The sequence below is a fragment of the Aphelocoma coerulescens genome, chromosome 13, assembly GCF_041296385.1.
Source record: "Aphelocoma coerulescens isolate FSJ_1873_10779 chromosome 13, UR_Acoe_1.0, whole genome shotgun sequence".
NCBI lineage: Eukaryota > Metazoa > Chordata > Aves > Passeriformes > Corvidae > Aphelocoma > Aphelocoma coerulescens.
In genome coordinates this window covers 1,237,135-1,255,064 of record NC_091027.1, presented here as the reverse complement: position 1 = coordinate 1,255,064, position 17,930 = coordinate 1,237,135, and the positions used below count along the sequence as shown (strand labels likewise).

At 52.3% G+C, this 17,930-nt stretch overlaps 2 protein-coding genes across 2 annotated transcripts; one reads left to right on the top strand and one right to left on the bottom strand.

The window, feature by feature from the left end:
- The first annotated feature begins 406 nt into the window (after positions 1–406).
- RNF14 (ring finger protein 14) lies at positions 407–6,700 on the top strand. Its single transcript, XM_069028527.1, has 8 exons — positions 407–976; positions 1,476–1,657; positions 2,152–2,303; positions 2,593–3,120; positions 3,820–4,048; positions 4,646–4,818; positions 5,326–5,456; positions 6,059–6,700. The coding sequence occupies exons 2-8, from the start codon at positions 1,504–1,506 to the stop codon at positions 6,120–6,122; spliced, it is 1,431 nt and encodes a 476-aa protein (XP_068884628.1). The 5' UTR covers positions 407–976; positions 1,476–1,503; the 3' UTR covers positions 6,123–6,700.
- A 274-nt stretch (positions 6,701–6,974) lies between these two features.
- GNPDA1 (glucosamine-6-phosphate deaminase 1) lies at positions 6,975–12,552 on the bottom strand. Its single transcript, XM_069028528.1, has 6 exons — positions 12,284–12,552; positions 12,106–12,207; positions 10,817–10,999; positions 10,052–10,236; positions 9,304–9,478; positions 6,975–9,065 (listed from the first exon to the last, which is right to left on the bottom strand). Exons 1-6 carry the CDS (start codon positions 12,405–12,407, stop codon positions 8,968–8,970), a joined length of 867 nt encoding a protein of 288 aa, XP_068884629.1. The 5' UTR covers positions 12,408–12,552; the 3' UTR covers positions 6,975–8,967.
- Positions 12,553–17,930: the final 5,378 nt, after the last annotated feature.

The window sequence follows — 17,930 nt, the reverse complement described above, 5'->3', positions numbered from 1 at the left end:
GCAGAGGGAGCGGTGGAGGGAAGGGCTGTGTCCCGGTTCTTGGGGTGTGCGGGGAGCTCTGCCGGGCTGCTCCGGGGCTTTGCGGCTTCCGTGCGCACGGGGTGTGGGGTGGGCGCGGGGGTGTGAGTTCAAGCTCCGCTGTAGTGAATCACAACCATGGAATGCCCCGAGTTAGAAGCGCATCCCACAGGGATCCGTGAGTCCAACTCCTGCCCCTGCACAGCCACCCCAGCACTCCCTCCGTGCCCCTCGTTCGGTGCCCGAGCACCGCTGCTGGAGGCGGGCCCTGCGCACCCCGGGCTGGCCCGGCCCGGCCCTCCCGGCCGCCGGGGGAGCTGCGGGGCCGGGCCGGCGCCTCCTCCGCCCGCCAGCGCTTCCCTTCCCGTCCCTTCCCGTCCCTTCCCGTCCCTCCCAGTCCCTTCCCGTCCCTCCCCGCCGCCGCTCTGCGAGGGGCAGGGCCGGCCCCCCCTCGCTGTCCCCGGCGCGCTCGGCCCGGCCGCGGCTGCCCCGGTGAGGAGCGGGTGAGGAGCGGGTGAGGCCGGGCCGGGCTCTCTCCCCGGGGCCGCCGGGCCGGGGCACAGCGGTGGCAGCGCCCGGAGCCGCCATAACAACGGCGGGGCTGGGCCTGGAGCCCGGGGCTCGTTCCGGACCCATCGCCGCAGGGTCGGGCCCGGCCCGCCCGGGGGCCCCGGCCCAGCCCGGCCCCGCAGCTCGGTCCCTGCTCCTGCGGCTGGGAACGAGCCCCAAGCCGTGAGCGAGCTGTCCGGGCACGGAGCGCCGAGGGGCCTTTAACCGCGAGCCTGTGGTGGTGGTGGCGGCGTTTGTCCGCAGCAGCCCCAGGCCGGTGCCAGCGCCGCGGCTGTTTCCCCTCGGCAGCGCCGTGTCCGTGCCTTGAGGGAGGAGAAGACTGCGGCCCTGGAGGGATGGTCAGAGAGCGGCTCCTCGGCTCTGCCTCTGCGCTGCTCTGACTCGAAAGGTAACTCATCAGACTGGATTTATTTCCCCAAATGTAGAGCTGAGATGCCCCACGAGCGCATCTACAAGATGCCTGTGCAGGATTTGAATCTTTTTCTGATATTTTCAATCACAAATGGGGCTGTTTCCCTGTTTGCATTGGAACACTGGACAAGAGCTACTGTTACTAATTCATTTCTCACATATTTTGGGGGGCTGTTTTCTTTCAAACATCAATGAAATGTCCCTGTGTGACTTGTGTCATCTCCATATTTCATTATTTCCCCCCTTAGGGCTGTCTTTACCTACTAACACATCGTTTGCTTTCTTTATTCTGTTGGTTTCTTTTTTTTTAATTTAATAAAGCTACCAATATTTTTTTCAACCTGTAAAAGACCTTAATTATATTTCTCATTGTTTTAGATTGATTACTTGGGTTTTTCTAAAGCTTACTATGCTATGAAATAGGTGCCTCAAATTGATAATTTGAATGGGATGCATTAATTTGGTTGATGTTGCAGAGTGGTGGTAACTCCACAGAAAAGTTAAATGTCTTCAGAGGACAAGGAGGCTCAGGAGGACGAGCTGCTGGCTCTGGCCAGCATCTATGATGAGGATGAGTTTAAGAGAGCAGAGTCTGCCCAAGGAGGAGAAACAAGAATTTGTCTGGAGTTGCCTCAAGACTTCAAAATTTTTGTGAGGGGTGAGTTGAAATGTTTTGTGTTGTCCCAAGGGAGGCTTTACCAAGCTCAGGTGTGACCTGAGGGAGCAGTGACTGGACAAAGCCGTGGCTCACCCTGTGCTGTGCTTGTTGGGGATTGTGTTTGAGCAGATTAATCCTCATACACAGAACTTCCTTAGTAAACTTCAAAATCACAGATGAGTAACAGCACTCCTTCAGAACAATTAAGTTCATTTATTGGGTTTTTATTCCCCTGAGGATATGTGTTTCCAGGCTTCTGGTTTGTGCAGGATCTGACATTTCACAGTGCTGCTGTTTAACTGCTTTAATCACAGAGCTCCAACCCCGTGACATTTTACTGCGCTGAGAGTTTTGTTATTTAGGGTTGAACAAATAATTTTAACCCCAGAAATGTATCAAGTTAACAGACATTGGGTGCTGTCAGAAACAGCAGCTGTTTGTTAGTTTTCATTTTCCTGTTATTTCTCCAACTGCCTCGGTGGGCCCTGGCTCAGGCAGTTCCACAGAGAGCCTCCAGAGCAGCGGGTTCGAGTATTCCGTCTGCTTCCTGCCTCCCCTCGTGCTGAATTTCGAGCTCCCACCTGACTACCCATCGACCTCCCCACCTGTCTTCACCCTCAGTGGGAAATGGCTCTCCCAGGCCCAGGTTTGCAGAAGATTTTTAACGTTTTGACAGCTGAGTAAATTAATAATTAACAGTTGAGCAAATTAAAAAAAACCAACGAGGTTGCTCCTCGGTTGGTTCTTCGTTTGCCTCTTGGTCACTATTCTGAGGAAGGAAAACTTGCATCTGTGAGAACTACTTTATGTGCATTTTATGGATAAAAACTGCTGAATTTGAAATCAAAGTTTGCACTAAGGATTGTGGGAGGGGAGGAGCCCAGTTAGGAGTTACCCAAACTTACCAAAATTGGGAATTCTTTCTTCTTTCCCAGCTCAGTGCTCTTTGCAAACACTTGGACAATGTGTGGGAAGAGAACCGAGGCTGTGTGGTCCTGTTTGCCTGGATGCAGTTTCTGAAGGAAGAAACACTGAATTACCTGAATATTTCATCGCCATATGAGCTGAAAATGTTCCCTCAGGGGAAGGGGCAGAGCCGGACACCAGTGGGGCCCCTCGAGGCCGGGAAGGACTGTGGGGGTGCCACAGGCTCTGCCACAGCTGAGGAGGAAATCATGGATGCCAGGGCTGTGCAGGATGTGGAGTCCTTGTCCAGTCTGATCAGGGAAATCTTGGACTTCGACCAGGCCCAGAGGAGAAAGTGCTTTAACAGTAAGATGTACTCGTGCAGTATCTGCTTCTGTGAGAAGCTGGGCAGTGAGTGCATGCACTTCACCGAGTGCAGCCACGTGTACTGCAAAGCCTGCCTGAAGGACTACTTTGAAATCCAGATCAGGGATGGCCAGGTGCACTGCCTCAACTGCCCCGAGCCCAAGTGTTCTTCTGTCGCCACTCCAGGCCAGGTAATTCCCATGCACAGGGGCTGTGGAGCTCTGTAACCTACCCCGATTCCAGGGCCAGCCTGTGGCTCTGCAGGGTGGGCACTGGCTGTCACAGAGTCATTTAGGTTGGAAAAGATCTCCAAGATCACCAAGTCCAGCCTCTGACCCAGTCCCACCATGCCAGTAAACCATGTCGTGAAGTGCCACATCCTTGGGCACCTCCAGGGATGGGCCCTGCAAACCTCCCTGGGCAGCCCCTGCCAAGGCCTGAGCACCCTTTCCATGGAGAAATTCCTGCTGGTGTCCAGCCTGAGCCTCCCCTGGCACAGCTTGAGGCCGTTTCCTCCTGTCGTGTCCCCAGGGAGCAGATCCTGACCCCTTGTGAGCTGTTGGAGAATCTGAAGTGGATTCATCCCAGCTGTGGGTACCTTTTCACTGACTTGCTGGTTTTTGCTGCAGCAGGCTCAGAATTACAGATACAAGGAATCAGAGAATCCCAGACTGCTTTGGGCTGGAAGGGACCTTAAAGCTCATCTATTCCACCCCCTGCCATGGGCAGGGACACCTTCCACTGTCCCAGGCAGCTCCAAGCCCCATCCAACCTGGCCTTGGACACTGCCAGGGATCCAGGGGCAGCCTCAGCTGCTCTGGGCACCCTGTGCCAGGGCCTCAGCACCTCTGGGTAAAGGATTTCTTCCCTGCACGTGGCTGTGTTTGCAGGTGAAGGAGCTGGTTGGGGAGGAGCTGTTTGCCCGCTATGACCGCCTGCTGCTGCAGTCCAGCCTGGACCTGATGGCTGACGTGGTTTATTGCCCCCGGCCCGGCTGCCAGACCCCCGTGATGCAGGAGCCCGGCTGCACCATGGGCATCTGCTCCTGCTGCAACTACGCCTTCTGCACCCTCTGCAAGATGACTTATCACGGGGTGTCCCCCTGCAAGGTCACTGCAGGTGAGTCCCCTCCCCCTGGGCTCCACCGTCACACCCTGGCACAGCTCAGTCTTGGGTGGCAAAGCCCAGGGTGGAGCAAGGGAGCTCCTCACCCTGAGCTTTCTGAAAGGAACATTCATTTGGAGGAGGGCCGTTTCTGGCAACTAAATATTCCTTTGGTGACACTCCTCAGCTCAGGAGCTGCCTAAAGTGCTGATTGTCAAATGCTGAGAGGCTGTAGCAGGGGGAGAATTACTTTATATTTTCACTCTGGATTGTCAGTTGATACTGGAATCAGGTGGAGGCTTCTCTCTATCTGGCCTCAAAATCTTGTGACAGAATTTCATTAAATATACAGTCAGAAAAATTATTCCCATTTTTAGTTTATTTTACATTGATCCAATTCCATCAACAGATCTTTTTTATAACAAAGCAGTGTAAAACTGCTGAATTTTGGGGAAGAGTGGTTTTAATATTATCATTTTAATGATTTTAATAGTTTTCTTGCTTTTTAATTAATGTTAGTTTTCTTTGAGAGTCTTTATGCTGCAATTAGCTGGACTTCTATATCTAATATCTTACCAAAGTTGTCTGGTTTGGTTGGATTTTGCCCCCCAGAGAAACTAATGGATTTGAGAAATGAGTATTTAGAAGCAGATGAGACAACTAAAAGGTTTTTGGAACAACGCTATGGCAAGAGAGTGATTCAGAAAGCCCTGGAGGAGATGGAGAGTAAGGAATGGCTGGAAAAGAACTCCAAGTCTTGTCCTTGCTGTGGGACCCACATCGAGGTGAGTGTGGAGGGAAAGGCTGGGGAATGGTGGAACAGAAAATATCCCCCATGGAGGCAGTTCTGGGTGTGTTGGAGCCTCCAGGTTCACCAGGGAGGGGAAATCTCTAGGAAATACTAAAAGAACTTTCCATTTCTGTCTGTGGGACATGGAAAAGGAGGTGATGTTTGTGGATCCCAGGGACTGGAGTATAAACAGTGACTGGTGGTCAGGCTCCCACACTAAACAGATCCAGGCTGACTGTGGATCTCTAGAAATCCTTTTGTTTTCCAGGTGTTTCAGGCTACTGCTGGTTCCCATTAGAGCCAGGAAATAAATCCAGCTTTGAAAAATCCTAATTTCCAGTACTTTTAGTATTCTAACCAATTTCCAGTGCTGGGATCAGTGTGATGGAGCTGGGGGGGATGTGTTCACTGACTGCTGTGGTTCTGAGGGCTGTTGGCAGAGAGGGGCTGAAGCCTGCCACAGCAGGGTTCTGTTCTCACCATTTCTTGGTTTTTCCCCCAGAAACTGGACGGCTGTAACAAGATGACCTGCACAGGGTGCATGCAGTACTTCTGCTGGCTCTGCATGGGCTCCCTGTCCCGGGCCAACCCCTACAGGCACTTCAACGACCCCTCCTCCCCCTGCTTCAACAGGTCGGTGCTTCAGGGACCTCCTCCACTGCTGGGACACCTATTTCCTACTTTTCCTTACAGTCTCCCCCAGATTCTTATCTGAAATTTGTAGCTACAGTTTAAAACGGTTTCTCCTCTCAAACATTTGCACTAAAGAGTAAAAATTGGGTATGATTCAGGATATGGTTTTCCTTTTTAAGAACTTTGGTTTTAAAATTCTGGAGGAGTCTTCTGAGCCTATTCCTGATTTTTTTGGTCAGGTCATGACCCCACCCTTCCTGTGCTGCCACAGCCTGCAGGGAAATGTTTCCCTGCCAATACTCAGGTACAGCTCGAGGGTTTGGGGAAGAGCTGCTTTAAGGAGCTGCAGATTTGCCTCACATTCCCTTGGAGAAGAGCCAAGGGACAGAGGTGCTGCTGTGAGACGGGTGACAGGCAGGTCACAGGAGGGTGGCAATGGCAGCCTCTCAGCCTTGTGTATTCCACAGGGCACGGATTGGTTTGTGATCCTGGAAAAACCAGGGGAACTTGCTGCTTTTGTGCTGTTGTTGCATTTAGAGTGATACTTTTTTAACATGTTGGACTTTTTTATGCCCTGGTGTCACTGATTTTCTGTCTTGCAGATTGTTTCAAGCCATGCACATCGACGATGGGGAGTTCTGGGAAGTGGAAGATGATGATCAGTAGCTTCCTCCAGCAGCAAAAGGTGAACAAACCAGAGACAGATGCTTTTTGTGTCCTTTGTTTGCTTTTCACTTCCATTGTGTGATACAAGAGTGATAACTGCCCTGCACTGCAGGACACTCACACCTCAGAGCCTGTTGCCAAAACCAAAGGAGACTTTTTTCCCTATCCTGGGATCAGGAGCATCATGGAATACCCAAACAAACATGTTCATTAGTGAAGAAGTCAGAAATTGGAAAACCATTGGAAAAATATACACTTTTTTAAAAGCCAACAGACAAAACTGAAGCCTCAAATCCTGGAAGTATTTGGGGGTTTCCTTTAGGGAGACTGACCCTTGGAGAGCCTTGGATCCCCTTGCATCATGGATCTTGTGGGGTTTGGGGTGGTTTGGTGGAGCTGTAGTGCTCCCTCTGGAGCTGCTTGGACGGGGGGAGTTTTCTGATGCAATACAGAAAATTTCTTTGTGTTCAGCAACAAAGTTTGTTGCTTTTCTGAATTTCCTGATGTGCATCTCTGAAAAGCAGCTCCTGGCTCTGTCACTGGTACTTTGTAATGACATTAAAGCTGATTATCCCCAACCCTTCTTGGTGGCTGCTGTGCCTGAGCCTTTGCATCCCTGAGAGCTTGGGCAGAAAATGACCAACAGCCATTTCCAGGGATTTCTGTGAGGTTGGTGACTCCCAGTGTTGCTGTTGGATTCCCTCACGTTGCCTGTCCTTGTTTTGGCAGGGATGAGTGCCAAGGCAGTGAGCTCAATATGTGACCAGTGAGAGGGTAAAAAGTATCAAGAAGAGATGAACTTGAATTCTTCAAGATACTGACAATTACCTTGTGTTCTCAGATGATGAAGTAATTTATTTTTTACTAACTCTTCATATACAAAATTTGAGTGTTGATACTTTTGCTTCTGGACTAGATCCTTTATTTCCACTGGTTTTGCACTTCAAGTTATTCCAGAAACCAAATTGTTTCCCCTAAAATCTCAGCAAGTGGTTTTGTGAGTATGAAGGCGATTACTGGAAGGAACCACTAATTTTTTACAAGTTCTTCCATTTGCAGAACAGTCTAAAAGTTTATTTGGAAACTAAAGCTGCATGTGCTGTGTTCAAAAGCAGAAGGGCCTGGATGGAAAGCTCTGGAGCTGAGACTCCTCAGGAACTCAGGGTGATCACAGCTCACTCAGTTCTGACTGACAGTTAATAAATTTATCCTGGGATACGTGGCCAAAACGAGTGGTGCTTCAGCTCCTTCTACAGAGGGGGAGTCTGCCCTGTTGGAACTGGCAGAGATTAAAAAGATGAAAGGAAGAGCAAATCTCACCTCAGTTTAAGCTCTAGATCAGTGTGTAGGAAAAATGTACATTGTGTATGGTTTGAGTTGTATTTCCTGCACCTTTCACATGCACTAAATTCACTTTAAGATGGTAAACACAGCTGTGTCCCTGTTTGTCTTCCTTCTGGCACGGATTTGGTGTCCAGGTGCTCCTGGGAATGGGACAGCCCAGAGCTCCCACCTGGAGCTGGCACGGGATGTGTTCTGCTCCTGGGATTTCCATGGATGCCAAGTGCCCTCCCACCCCGAGGGCCCTGCTTTTCCCTCAGAGAAAAACCTGCCAGCAAACACTGGGCAAAGAAGGGGGGAGCAGCAGGAGCTCCTCCCACCAAACTGCCTCCAGGACAGCTTTGGTACCATGAGCACAGTGAGACCGAGCACCAGACAAGAGTCAATGTCACCGTTTAAAAAACGTAAAGACATTTAGTGTAGAAAGTTACATTACAGATCAACTGTTTACAAAATTTCTGTATGAAGAAATGTTGCCCAGTTTTCTTGCCCCTCATATCCTCATTGGATAGAAATCCCAGGAATCCCATTTCAGAATTGGTGGGGTCATGGCTGTTGTCCACCTGTGTGGAGTGTCTGTAATTAAACAGAAGCTGAAGCCAGTAGGAACAGAGTGTTTCCTTTGGGGCTGGTTTGGCATTTCCTCAGAGAAATGGAAAATTTTTCAGTGGGGAGAGCACCAGGCAGAGCAAGTCATGCCTGGGCCTGAACATGAACAAGGGCTTTGTGTGTGACAGCAGTGACATCCTCAGGTGCCTGAGCTGCACCATGGACCCCGTGTGGGGGATGCTGCTGGAGCCTGTGCTGCTGAGGGGTCTCAGGTCCAACATGTGGCTCAAAGGAGGGCTCAGCCAGGGCTTTATCCAGTCAGGTCTTGGCAACCTCCTAAGGACAGAGCCTGCACAGCCCTGGGGATCCTGTCCCACTGCTTGGCTGTTCCCACAGTGGGGTTTTATCCTCTCCAGGTGAGCATCGTGTCTCCACTCAGGCCCCACTATCCCTTCCCCTGGTTCCATCTTCTCGCTGACCTCTTGTGCTGTGGGTGCTGCTCTGAGCTTTCCCTTCTCCAGCTGGACAATCCTATTTTCCAGGATTCTAATGTGTTTCATGGAGAAGGAGTAACACCAGGTACTTGTCCTAATTGCAAGGAATACACCCCCCAGTGATCACCCACTTGTTTCTGCAACATTGTGCTTCCATTTATCCTCACATTTCAGTTCTGCAGCCTTCAGTCCATTATTACAGTCAGCTCACAGATCAAACAACTCCATTCTTCATTTCCTTCAGAGAATGAGTTGGTGGCAGAAGTTTGTGGAACACAGAACACTGGATCCCATCCTCCTTTGGTTAATTAAGGCAGGTGTTTGGCATCTGTCTCTTTAATGGAGAGAAGGAACCATACGATCATTCTGCTAATTTAAGAACAAATACGAGATCAGTTTCTGCAGTAATTCCCTTTTCTCCCAGCTGTTTTCAGCAGCTGGTTCAGCACTGCCTCGGCACATTAATCACTGTATGGCTTCTTGGACTGGCTCCTCTCTGCTCCCATCTCCTTCATGCTGTACAAGGGCTCCACGAGCTTGTTGTGAACCAGCATTAAGCCTGATGGAGAGAGTCAAAAGACAATTCAAGTAGACATAATGAAGGAAAATGCTCATTCATTGGATGCTAATAGAATGAGACATTACTGGTGTCCTTGTGCCTCTGCTCCCAGACCAAGCATTAAGCATTTACCTTCACACTCGTACCAGTGTGGTGTATTTAAGGAACAAACTCCTTTGGGAGCTCGTGGCTCCTAAAAATCTAACAAACCAGCTGCCTGGCCTGGTCAAACATTCACCTTTGAAGTATTTCACTGTTTTGACTTTGAGCTCCAGCGTGGCATCCTCGTCGCACACGAACACGGTGTTGGGGTGCTGCTGGAAGGCCGACACCGTCCACATGTGGTTGACACCGTCCTCGATGGCTTTGTACAGAGCAAAGGCTTTGTGGGCTCCCGTGATCAGGATCATCACCTGCACCCCCAGACACAGAGAGGGGCAGTCAGGGCCAGGCACAGGGGCTCAGGGAGAGCCCAACCCTGCCGAGCTGAGAATGGGGACACCCCTGTCACCCTCCCCACAGCCACTTCTGTGTGCTGCTGCTCTGGCTGCTTCGGCTCTCAATGAAATCACAGCCTGGTGGGTCGCTGGAATGATCCTTTGGGCACCTCTACACTGAGATTTAACAAGTGTAGACCAAGGAAGACTCCAGTAGAAGTGGTCCCACACAGTTTTCATGACCGGCTGGTGTGACATCAACTCAGCCTGATTCCTGCAGTTACTCTCCAGGGGAGATTCCTAACCAAAGACACCCTCCCAAACCTTCCTGGCTCCCTGTGGGGAACACCTGCTGCAGGGTTACACAAACACAAGTGCCAGCAGAGACGGAACAAGAGCCTTTCCATGGTGTTGCAGGACGCAAGAGGACAGGAGGATCAGGCATTCTGTGGCAGGGATACCCTACACTAGAAGACGTGGCTGCTCCGTAACAGGATCACCTTTGGCTGCTCCAGAGGGACTGCAGGAAGCCACTGCTTTTTTCCTCACCTCTCTGGCATCCATGACAGTGCCTACTCCGACTGTCAAAGCCATGGTGGGCACTTTGGAGAGGTCACCATCAAAGAACCTGGCATTGGCCAGTATGGTGTCCATGGCCAAGGTCTTCACTCGTGTCCTGGACACCAAACTGGATCCCGGCTCGTTGAAGGCGATGTGACCGTCGGGGCCAATACCTGGGAAGGGACAGAGTGAGCAGAGGGTCAGCTGAGGGAGCAGAGCCAGCAGCTCTCCCAGGAGAAGGACAGGCAGTGCTCCTGGGAACACAGAGCTGAGAAAAACCCCTGCAATTCCTCTGCTCCAGCTCAGGTTTGTGTCTGGTAGGAACGGCAGCAAGAGCCCCCTCAGAAGGCACCAGACAATTCCCTGATTGTGCTGGGACAACAATAAAGCAAAGTAGGTGGCAGAACCTTATGGCAAACTGATGGGAAGAGCTTGTGTGGGAAAAGCTACTCCCAGCAGTTTCCTATTGGCACTGACAATTGATAACACTTCATATTTGTACAGTCCCAGCCCTTCCCAGTTCTCCTGCTAACATTTCCTGAACAATTCATTGACTGCACTGAAAGACCTAAAGCTGGGAATGGTACATTGGGAGACAAGGCTGCCAGGACACAGTGCCCAGGGCCATGGACTGTGGGGTGGCTTTCACTGCAAATCCACTGAAAATGAACAATCCTGACAATAAATGAGAGCTGGGGAGGACAGGCACAGCTTTGGGACAGGGTTTAGAGGCTGCTGTTCTCAGGTTCTCACCTCCAACAAAGAGCTCAATGCCTCCTGCTGCTTTGATTTTCTCCTCAAATGCATCACACTCTGCCTGGAGATCAGGGGCATTTCCATCCAAGATGTGGACGTTTTCTGGTGAGATGTCAATGTGCTTGAAGAAGTTATTCCACATGAAGGAATGGTAACTTTCTGGGTGATCCCTCGGGAGACCTGGTAACAGAACACGCAGACTGAGGCCAACTGGAACAGTATCACCTGTAACATAAAGCACTTCCATACCCTTGCAGTGGCTTTGGTGACAGAGCACTGCTCTCTGTGTCCTTTGTCATGCCCTCAGCTTTCAGAGTTGTTTTCATTTCACTAAATACCAGAAATAAAATCAGCTCCTGTAAGATATGTGCCCATATTCCATATGACAGATGTTCAAAAAGCAGGTGTGTGCTGTCTCATCTGTCAGCACCTTTTCAGCCTTCCTCCCAGTATATATTAATGTGAATGATTAAAAAACTGTGTAGAAGCCTGGAAAATATTAATTATTATACAATTATTGCATATTTTCCCCCATTGAATGCTATAAAACCACACTGGATTGCTTATTTCCTAATGCTGCTTGATTGGGATTATTCACAGAAAAAAAAACCCTCTTGACCAGGGTAAAATTAGCATTAGCAAATATTTAGCCTGTAGGTTTTTCACCTTTGGATCTTTTTTTCTTCTGAGGAGACTGTTTCACCATGGCTTCAGAAAGGAATCAGTCCCCTGCTATCTCAGCAGGAGATACCAGAGGGCACTCAGGGAACACGCTGGACCTTGTAAGGGACCTTTATAATCCCAGAGCAAAGGTGGAAGTTAATGCTGCACACTGAGCCTGCAGTGATAAGCTGCTCCTTACCTGGTCAGTACCTGAGTGCAGCTAAAATACAGCAGTGTCTGTAACAGTGTGTGCAGTACTGGGCAACACCCAGTATCCAGTTTTGTCCATACGTTTTCAAACCTGTGCAACATTTTCAAATTTTTTCCATAGCTTTTCAAATTGTCCCCATCATTCCCTTTGTTAATTCCCTGGAGGTGTTTAAGGAAAGACTGGACATGGCACTCAGTGCCACGGTTTAGCTGACACGGTGGTGTGGGGTCACAGGTTGGACCCGATGATCTCAGAGGTCTTTTCCGTCCTAACCGATGCTGTGACTCTGTGCAATGTTGTCCATCTTACCTGGACAGGTGGATTTCGGGCACCGCCAGGCTCTGCCGGGGTAAGGGCCCAGCAGCTCCCGGGCAGGGACAAAGGCGACAGGACAGGTGCCTGCGGCACTCACCCACGTACTCGTCCATGTTGAAGGTCTTCACGTACTTGAAGGAGAGGTCCCCATTCCGGTAATACTCCACCAGTTTGCTGTAGCAGCCCAGGGGGGTGCTGCCTGCGGGGAGCGGCCGCCTCAGCCGGGGCAGGGCCCGCGCTCGGCCCCGGCCCCGCGCCCGCCCCCCGGCACCCACCTGTGGGCAGCCCCAGCGTGAAGAAGCGCCCGGGGCCGGGCCCGAACTGCACGATGCGGTTGCGGATATACTTGGCCGCCCACTCGCTGGCCTGAGAGTAATTCTCCAGGATGATGAGCTTCATGGTGGGGCCGCCGGGCACCGCTGCTGCCTCCCGGGATCGCCTTCGCCGGGGATCGCCGCTTCCTCCCGGATCGCCTCTGCCCCGGATCGCCGCCTCCTCCGGGGACCGCGTCCGTCCGAAATCTGCGCTTCCTCCCGGCTCGCCCTGCCCGGGATCACTTCCGCGGGCCGGGAAGCGCCGCCCGGGCCGCCCCCGCGGGTGGGCGGAGAGCGCGGCGGGGCCCGGCAGCGCTGAGGGCGGGCCGGGGTTCCGCGGCACGGCCGGGTGGCACGGCGGGGTGGCAGGGCTGGATGGCACGGCCGGGTGGCAGGGCCGGATGGCACGGCTGGGTGGCACGGCTGGGTGGCACGGCTGGGTGGCACGGCCGGGTGGCACGGCGGGGTGGCACGGCTGGATGGCACGGCCGGGTGGCACGGCCGGGTGGCAGGGCTGGGTGGCACGGCCGGGTGGCACGGCCGGATGGCACGGCCGGATGGCACGGCCGGGTGGCACGGCCGGGTGGCAGGGCTGGGTGGCACGGCCGGGTGGCACGGCCGGGTGGCACGGCCGGGTGGCAGGGCTGGGTGGCACGGCTGGATGGCACGGCCGGGTGGCACGGCCGGGTGGCACGGCTGGGTGGCAGGGCTGGATGGCACAGCCGGGTGGCACGGCTGGGTGGCAGGGCTGGGTGGCAGGGCGGGGTGGCACGGCTGGGTGGCACGGCTGGATGGCACGGCTGGATGGCACAGCCGGGTGGCACGGCCGGATGGCACGGCTGGGTGGCACGGCCGGGTGGCACGGCGGGGTGGCACGGCTGGATGGCACGGCTGGGTGGCACAGCCGGGTGGCACGGCCGGATGGCACGGCTGGGTGGCACGGCCGGGTGGCACGGCGGGGTGGCACGGCCGGGTGGCACGGCGGGGTGGCACGGCGGGGTGGCAGGGCTGGATCGCCCGGAGCGATGCGCTGCGGCTGCCGAGCGGCCGCTCGCGTCAAGCAGTCACCGCACTGCAAGCGCGCCTGTTGTCCAGGCAAAGCTGTGGAAAGCAGAGTTTCCTCCAAATACATTAAAAAGGCTATAAATATCTCGGTTCTGTTGGAGTGCCACCGTCACAGCAGGGATCCACCCGACTCCGTCCTTCAGCTTTTCAGCCCTAAAGCGAAGCTCCCAGTCTTGTCCCCCCCAGAACGAGCTGCTCTCACACTTGAACTGTTCTGTAGGGACCCAGTTTGGGGCATGCTGGGGTCGTTTTGGGGGATGAAGAGACCATGATCTCTGTCTGTCCTTGCTGCTCCTGGCACAGTGGTATTCCCAAAACACCTTCCTGCTGTTGCTCCAGCTGCCTTAAAGCTCTCATGGAAACGTGCCCGACCTCTCCTTGCACAGGCTTGGTTCACTGTTGGGATGCAAAGCTCTTACTTCCAAGTTAGACCGATTTTCAATTTCATCAGAAGGAAGAATGAGCTACAAATTGCTTTGCTGGGATCCAGCCCATGCAGTTCCGTCTCATTTTAATAATTTAAATGACCTGGCTGGAACCAGTGCTCCCGGTATTGTTTCATCCCGGAGAGCCCTTGGTTTGGGACGGGAATGACGGGTGTGGCGGGCTGTAGCCGGACGGCTGTGGGCAGACACGGGAAGAGTTTTAGGCCACAGAGACTAAATAAATTCCATGGCCATGTGTCTCCACGAGCAGTGTCGGCCCACGGGCAGGCCTCTGGGTAGCTGGTGTCGAGTGAGGAGCTGACAGCAGCGGCATTCCCGGCTTTCCCGCAGGGCAGGGCAGCCTGGGCTCTGGCTCTGTGGGACACAGCTCTTGTTCCATCGGGGCCATCTCGGTGTGACAGACCCATGGGTTCCACGGGCACGGGCAGCAATCACGGCATCGGAGGGCTCAGAGGCTCAGGACCGGGGGCTGTGCCCCGCTGGGATGGAGGGGATAGAGACTGGCTGAGGTCTGGACCCTTCCCATCCTGGTGCTGCTTCAGTCCTTTCTCCAGGTGCTGCCGGCACAAAGGGCACCTGCTGAGCGCACACCTGACCTGCACACACCCCTGGGAGCTCCCACATCACCCCTCTTGTGGCACAACTGCAGCTTCTGGTGTGCAAAGCCAGAACTGCTGCAGCCTCGGCAGGGAGGGAGCACCGGCACCGGCGCTCTGCAAAGAGCCCTCATCGGATCGCTCGGCGTTGCCGTGGAAACGCGGCCAGCGCTCGCAGGTTTCGGGAAAGCAAATACTGGAGGCACAGCCCGCATAGGAATTGATTGCAAGAGACACCATGGACTTCCCTCGGCGGTGAGGTCTAGGGCAACAACCGGGGTGATTAAGGGTCGTGGGCTTTGCCCTCAGAGCGGCCTGTGGACAGTGTCAGCTCATCCTCTGCCTCCCACCTCACCTGCCCTGGGTCTCCGGGGAGGTGTGGAGAGCTGCTGCCGCCTTTGACATCGGCCTGGCAGACCCCAGCTGCTCACATAGTCCCGCTGTGGGGATGGGTTCGGTGAAATCCAAGTGTTGGAGGGCTCGGACTGCACAGGGTCTGCCTCTGGCTTTCGTCTCCCCTGCGACTGGCTTGGGCAGCTGCAGGGCACAAAGATGCAGGAGGAGCCGGCAGCTCCCTGTAAAAGCAAAACATGATTTGGTGAGAGCAAAAACTGCAGCAGAGCCAGGCAGGTGCCCCCGCGCTGCCCACACCCAGCACATCCCGTGGATCCACATGCTCCATCCACCCCTCTGAGCTGCTCCAGGTCTGGGTTATACGTGTGACTCGCATGCAGGGTATTTTTAGGTATGATAATTTCTGCCCGTTATTGTTCCTGCATTTACAGCGAGCTGTTCCCATGCTGAAGAACTTCCTGGTGTCTGAACAGGCTCATTTTCCTTCCTTGCAAAAGCAGCAGATGGAAGGAAACAAACACTTCTCTGCAGGAGAACTTGAAGTTTAATGGGGGAGCTCTAACAAGCACAGCGTTTTCTTTTGCCCCATGTTGAAGGGATCAGAGTCAGCAGTGCTCAAAGACCAGGGCTTTTGCTGTTGGGAACTGCTTGGGAGCACTGGAATTCTTTTCCTGAAAAAGTAACAATTAAAAAACTATCTCCATGAAGTACCCCCTCTCCAAATCCTGTAATTAAAGAGTCTTTTTAATATCTACCATCAGTCACCTCTTCCTGCTCCAGCATGTTCCATTTACCTTCTGACCCCAATTTATAAGAAAAGGAGAAATAATAGATCTGGAGGGGAGCTGCTCTTTCCTGCAAGCCCCACTCACATCTTAGCTCTCCTGGCAGCACCCAAATCGCAGTTAGGATTTTTTTGGGGTCCCAACAAGCCGATGTGTAGAATAGTGCATGAACAGGGAGCTCTGGAGAGCACCCGTGCCAGTCCCTTCCCGTTTTTCAGGCGAGGTTCCCATGGCAAAGCTGTCAGGACTTCACTCCTCACCAGGTTCAAAACTGCCAGCCTAAGCAGTAAGTGATTTAATCTGGATAGCAAGGGTAAATTAACCATTGGTTAATTGTGATTTCTCCAGTAGGCTGAAGAAATAACAGAGCAACAAAGGACATTGGTGAGATCAGTGAGTTGGGGCCCCCAAAGTCAGACTGGACCGAGCTGGCTGTGCTATGTGGAGGCAATTTGCAGCTCAGCTCTGCCCTGCCCTGCACCATCCAGCACAACTCACTGCATCACTCCTTATCTGCCCCTCGGTTCTGCTGCTGGGTTTCAGGAGAAGAGAAGTCCTGCTGGGAAAATCTCCCAACTCAATGCTACTGTTGTTTTCATTCCTCCTCCTCCCAACACTCGTGGCTTATTGGGGCATAATTTTCCGCACCAGTGAATGAGGCGCGGCTTCCACCCCGCTCTGCGCGGGCTGTGGGACGTGTGGCTGTGCTTGCTGGGGCTCTCCTCGTTCCAGCAGACCCGACGTGACCGAGTGGCTTTTGTTGTTGCAACAAACACAGAAACTGCAGCTGCCTGTGTGTCCAAAGCTGCGCACGGAGCCCACAGCTGCAGAACCTGCTGCTTCTGAGGCAGTGGGGCGGTTGCCTTGGGCAGGGGCTGTCACAGAGTCACAGGATGGTTTGGGTTGGAAGAGACCTTAAGATCATCCAGTCCTACCCCCGCCATGAGCAGGGACACCTTCCACCATCCCAGGTGGCTCCAAGCCCTGTCCAACCTGGCCTTGGACACTTCCATGGATGGGCCAGCCAGTTTGGCTTTTTTGGGCAAAAAGCTCAAAGATGGTTCAAATACAAGATGGTCCCAAGCACAAAAAGTCTTCGTGGCCAAGTGATGTTTTGGGGAGGAGCATCTATTAGCACTTATTAATCCTTAACAAATCTCTCAGCTTAATTATACAACTCTAATTCAGGATGTTATTTCTCAGTGGGAAATGACATCTATGTATATTCAAACCCTGTGAATCCAATTCTTGCACATGGAGTGTCTCTGCCTCCAGGAACACAGGAGTATTTCTGAGTTGATGATAACAAAGTTTTTGTTATGTGAACATTTTGATTTTGTTTTTTGTTTTTTTTTTTAATTGGGTAATTTAGCACTAAAAGGTTAGAAGAAAGATCTACTTTTAATGTCCTGCTCAGTTCTTACTAGTTTGGCTTACACGCCCTGCTTTTGAGGTTTATTATTTAGCTTTTAGTGTTCAATATTTATTACAAAGTGCATATTAAAAGTGTTCCCTTTATTGCTCAGTTGTACACAATAATTAGAGGAACACATGTACAGCTCCAAGATTTCAGAGGACTCACTCCACTGCACTTCTGTCATACTTTCAATTGCTTTCAAATACTTTCACAGCACATCCCGTACGGAAGTCACTAAAATCAATGACTTCAAGCTTCAAGTGTCTCTTGGGAGAAAAGACATTTTGTACTGGAGAAAAAGTCAGAAAACACAGAGGCATGAAGTGATTTGCCTCAAACCACTTGGGAAATGAAAGCAGAACCAGTCATGTGCTGTAACCACAGCATCATCTTTTTACTGAGCTTCCCCACCTAAGGAAATAAAATAAATACAGGGAGAGCAGCTGGAAGAAATTGCCATTACCCCTCCGGAATCAGTCATGCTCAGACTAGATGGACTAATTAGGCCATGATTTGCCTCCACTGGCCCCAAAATGGCTTTGAAAGAAATAGTTTCACCATTTCTCCAGGATACATTCCAGCATCTTCTCTGAGGACATGCACAGGTTGCATCTTATTTTAATCTCTGTTGTCCAAGTCAATCACTGTGCAGCTAATTAGCACTGCTGCTACAGCCTTACTTAGGGATGTAACGCCACCTCAACAGTGAGTAAATCCATGTATGTCATCAGGACAGCTCCTCACTGCAGGGAAATTCTCAGTGCAAATTGTGAATCTTGTGGAAAGGTGAAACCAGAGTCTGTCAGTGCCTGCAGCTCTTGTTCCAGCTCCTTCAAAGGCACCTGTGTTGCAAGAACCCTGCCTTGTCCTTGTGTCTCCAGCATTTCTCAGGAGTCACTCTTTGAGGTTATTCATGGCTAAAATCCTTCACGGTTCCTGCCTCTC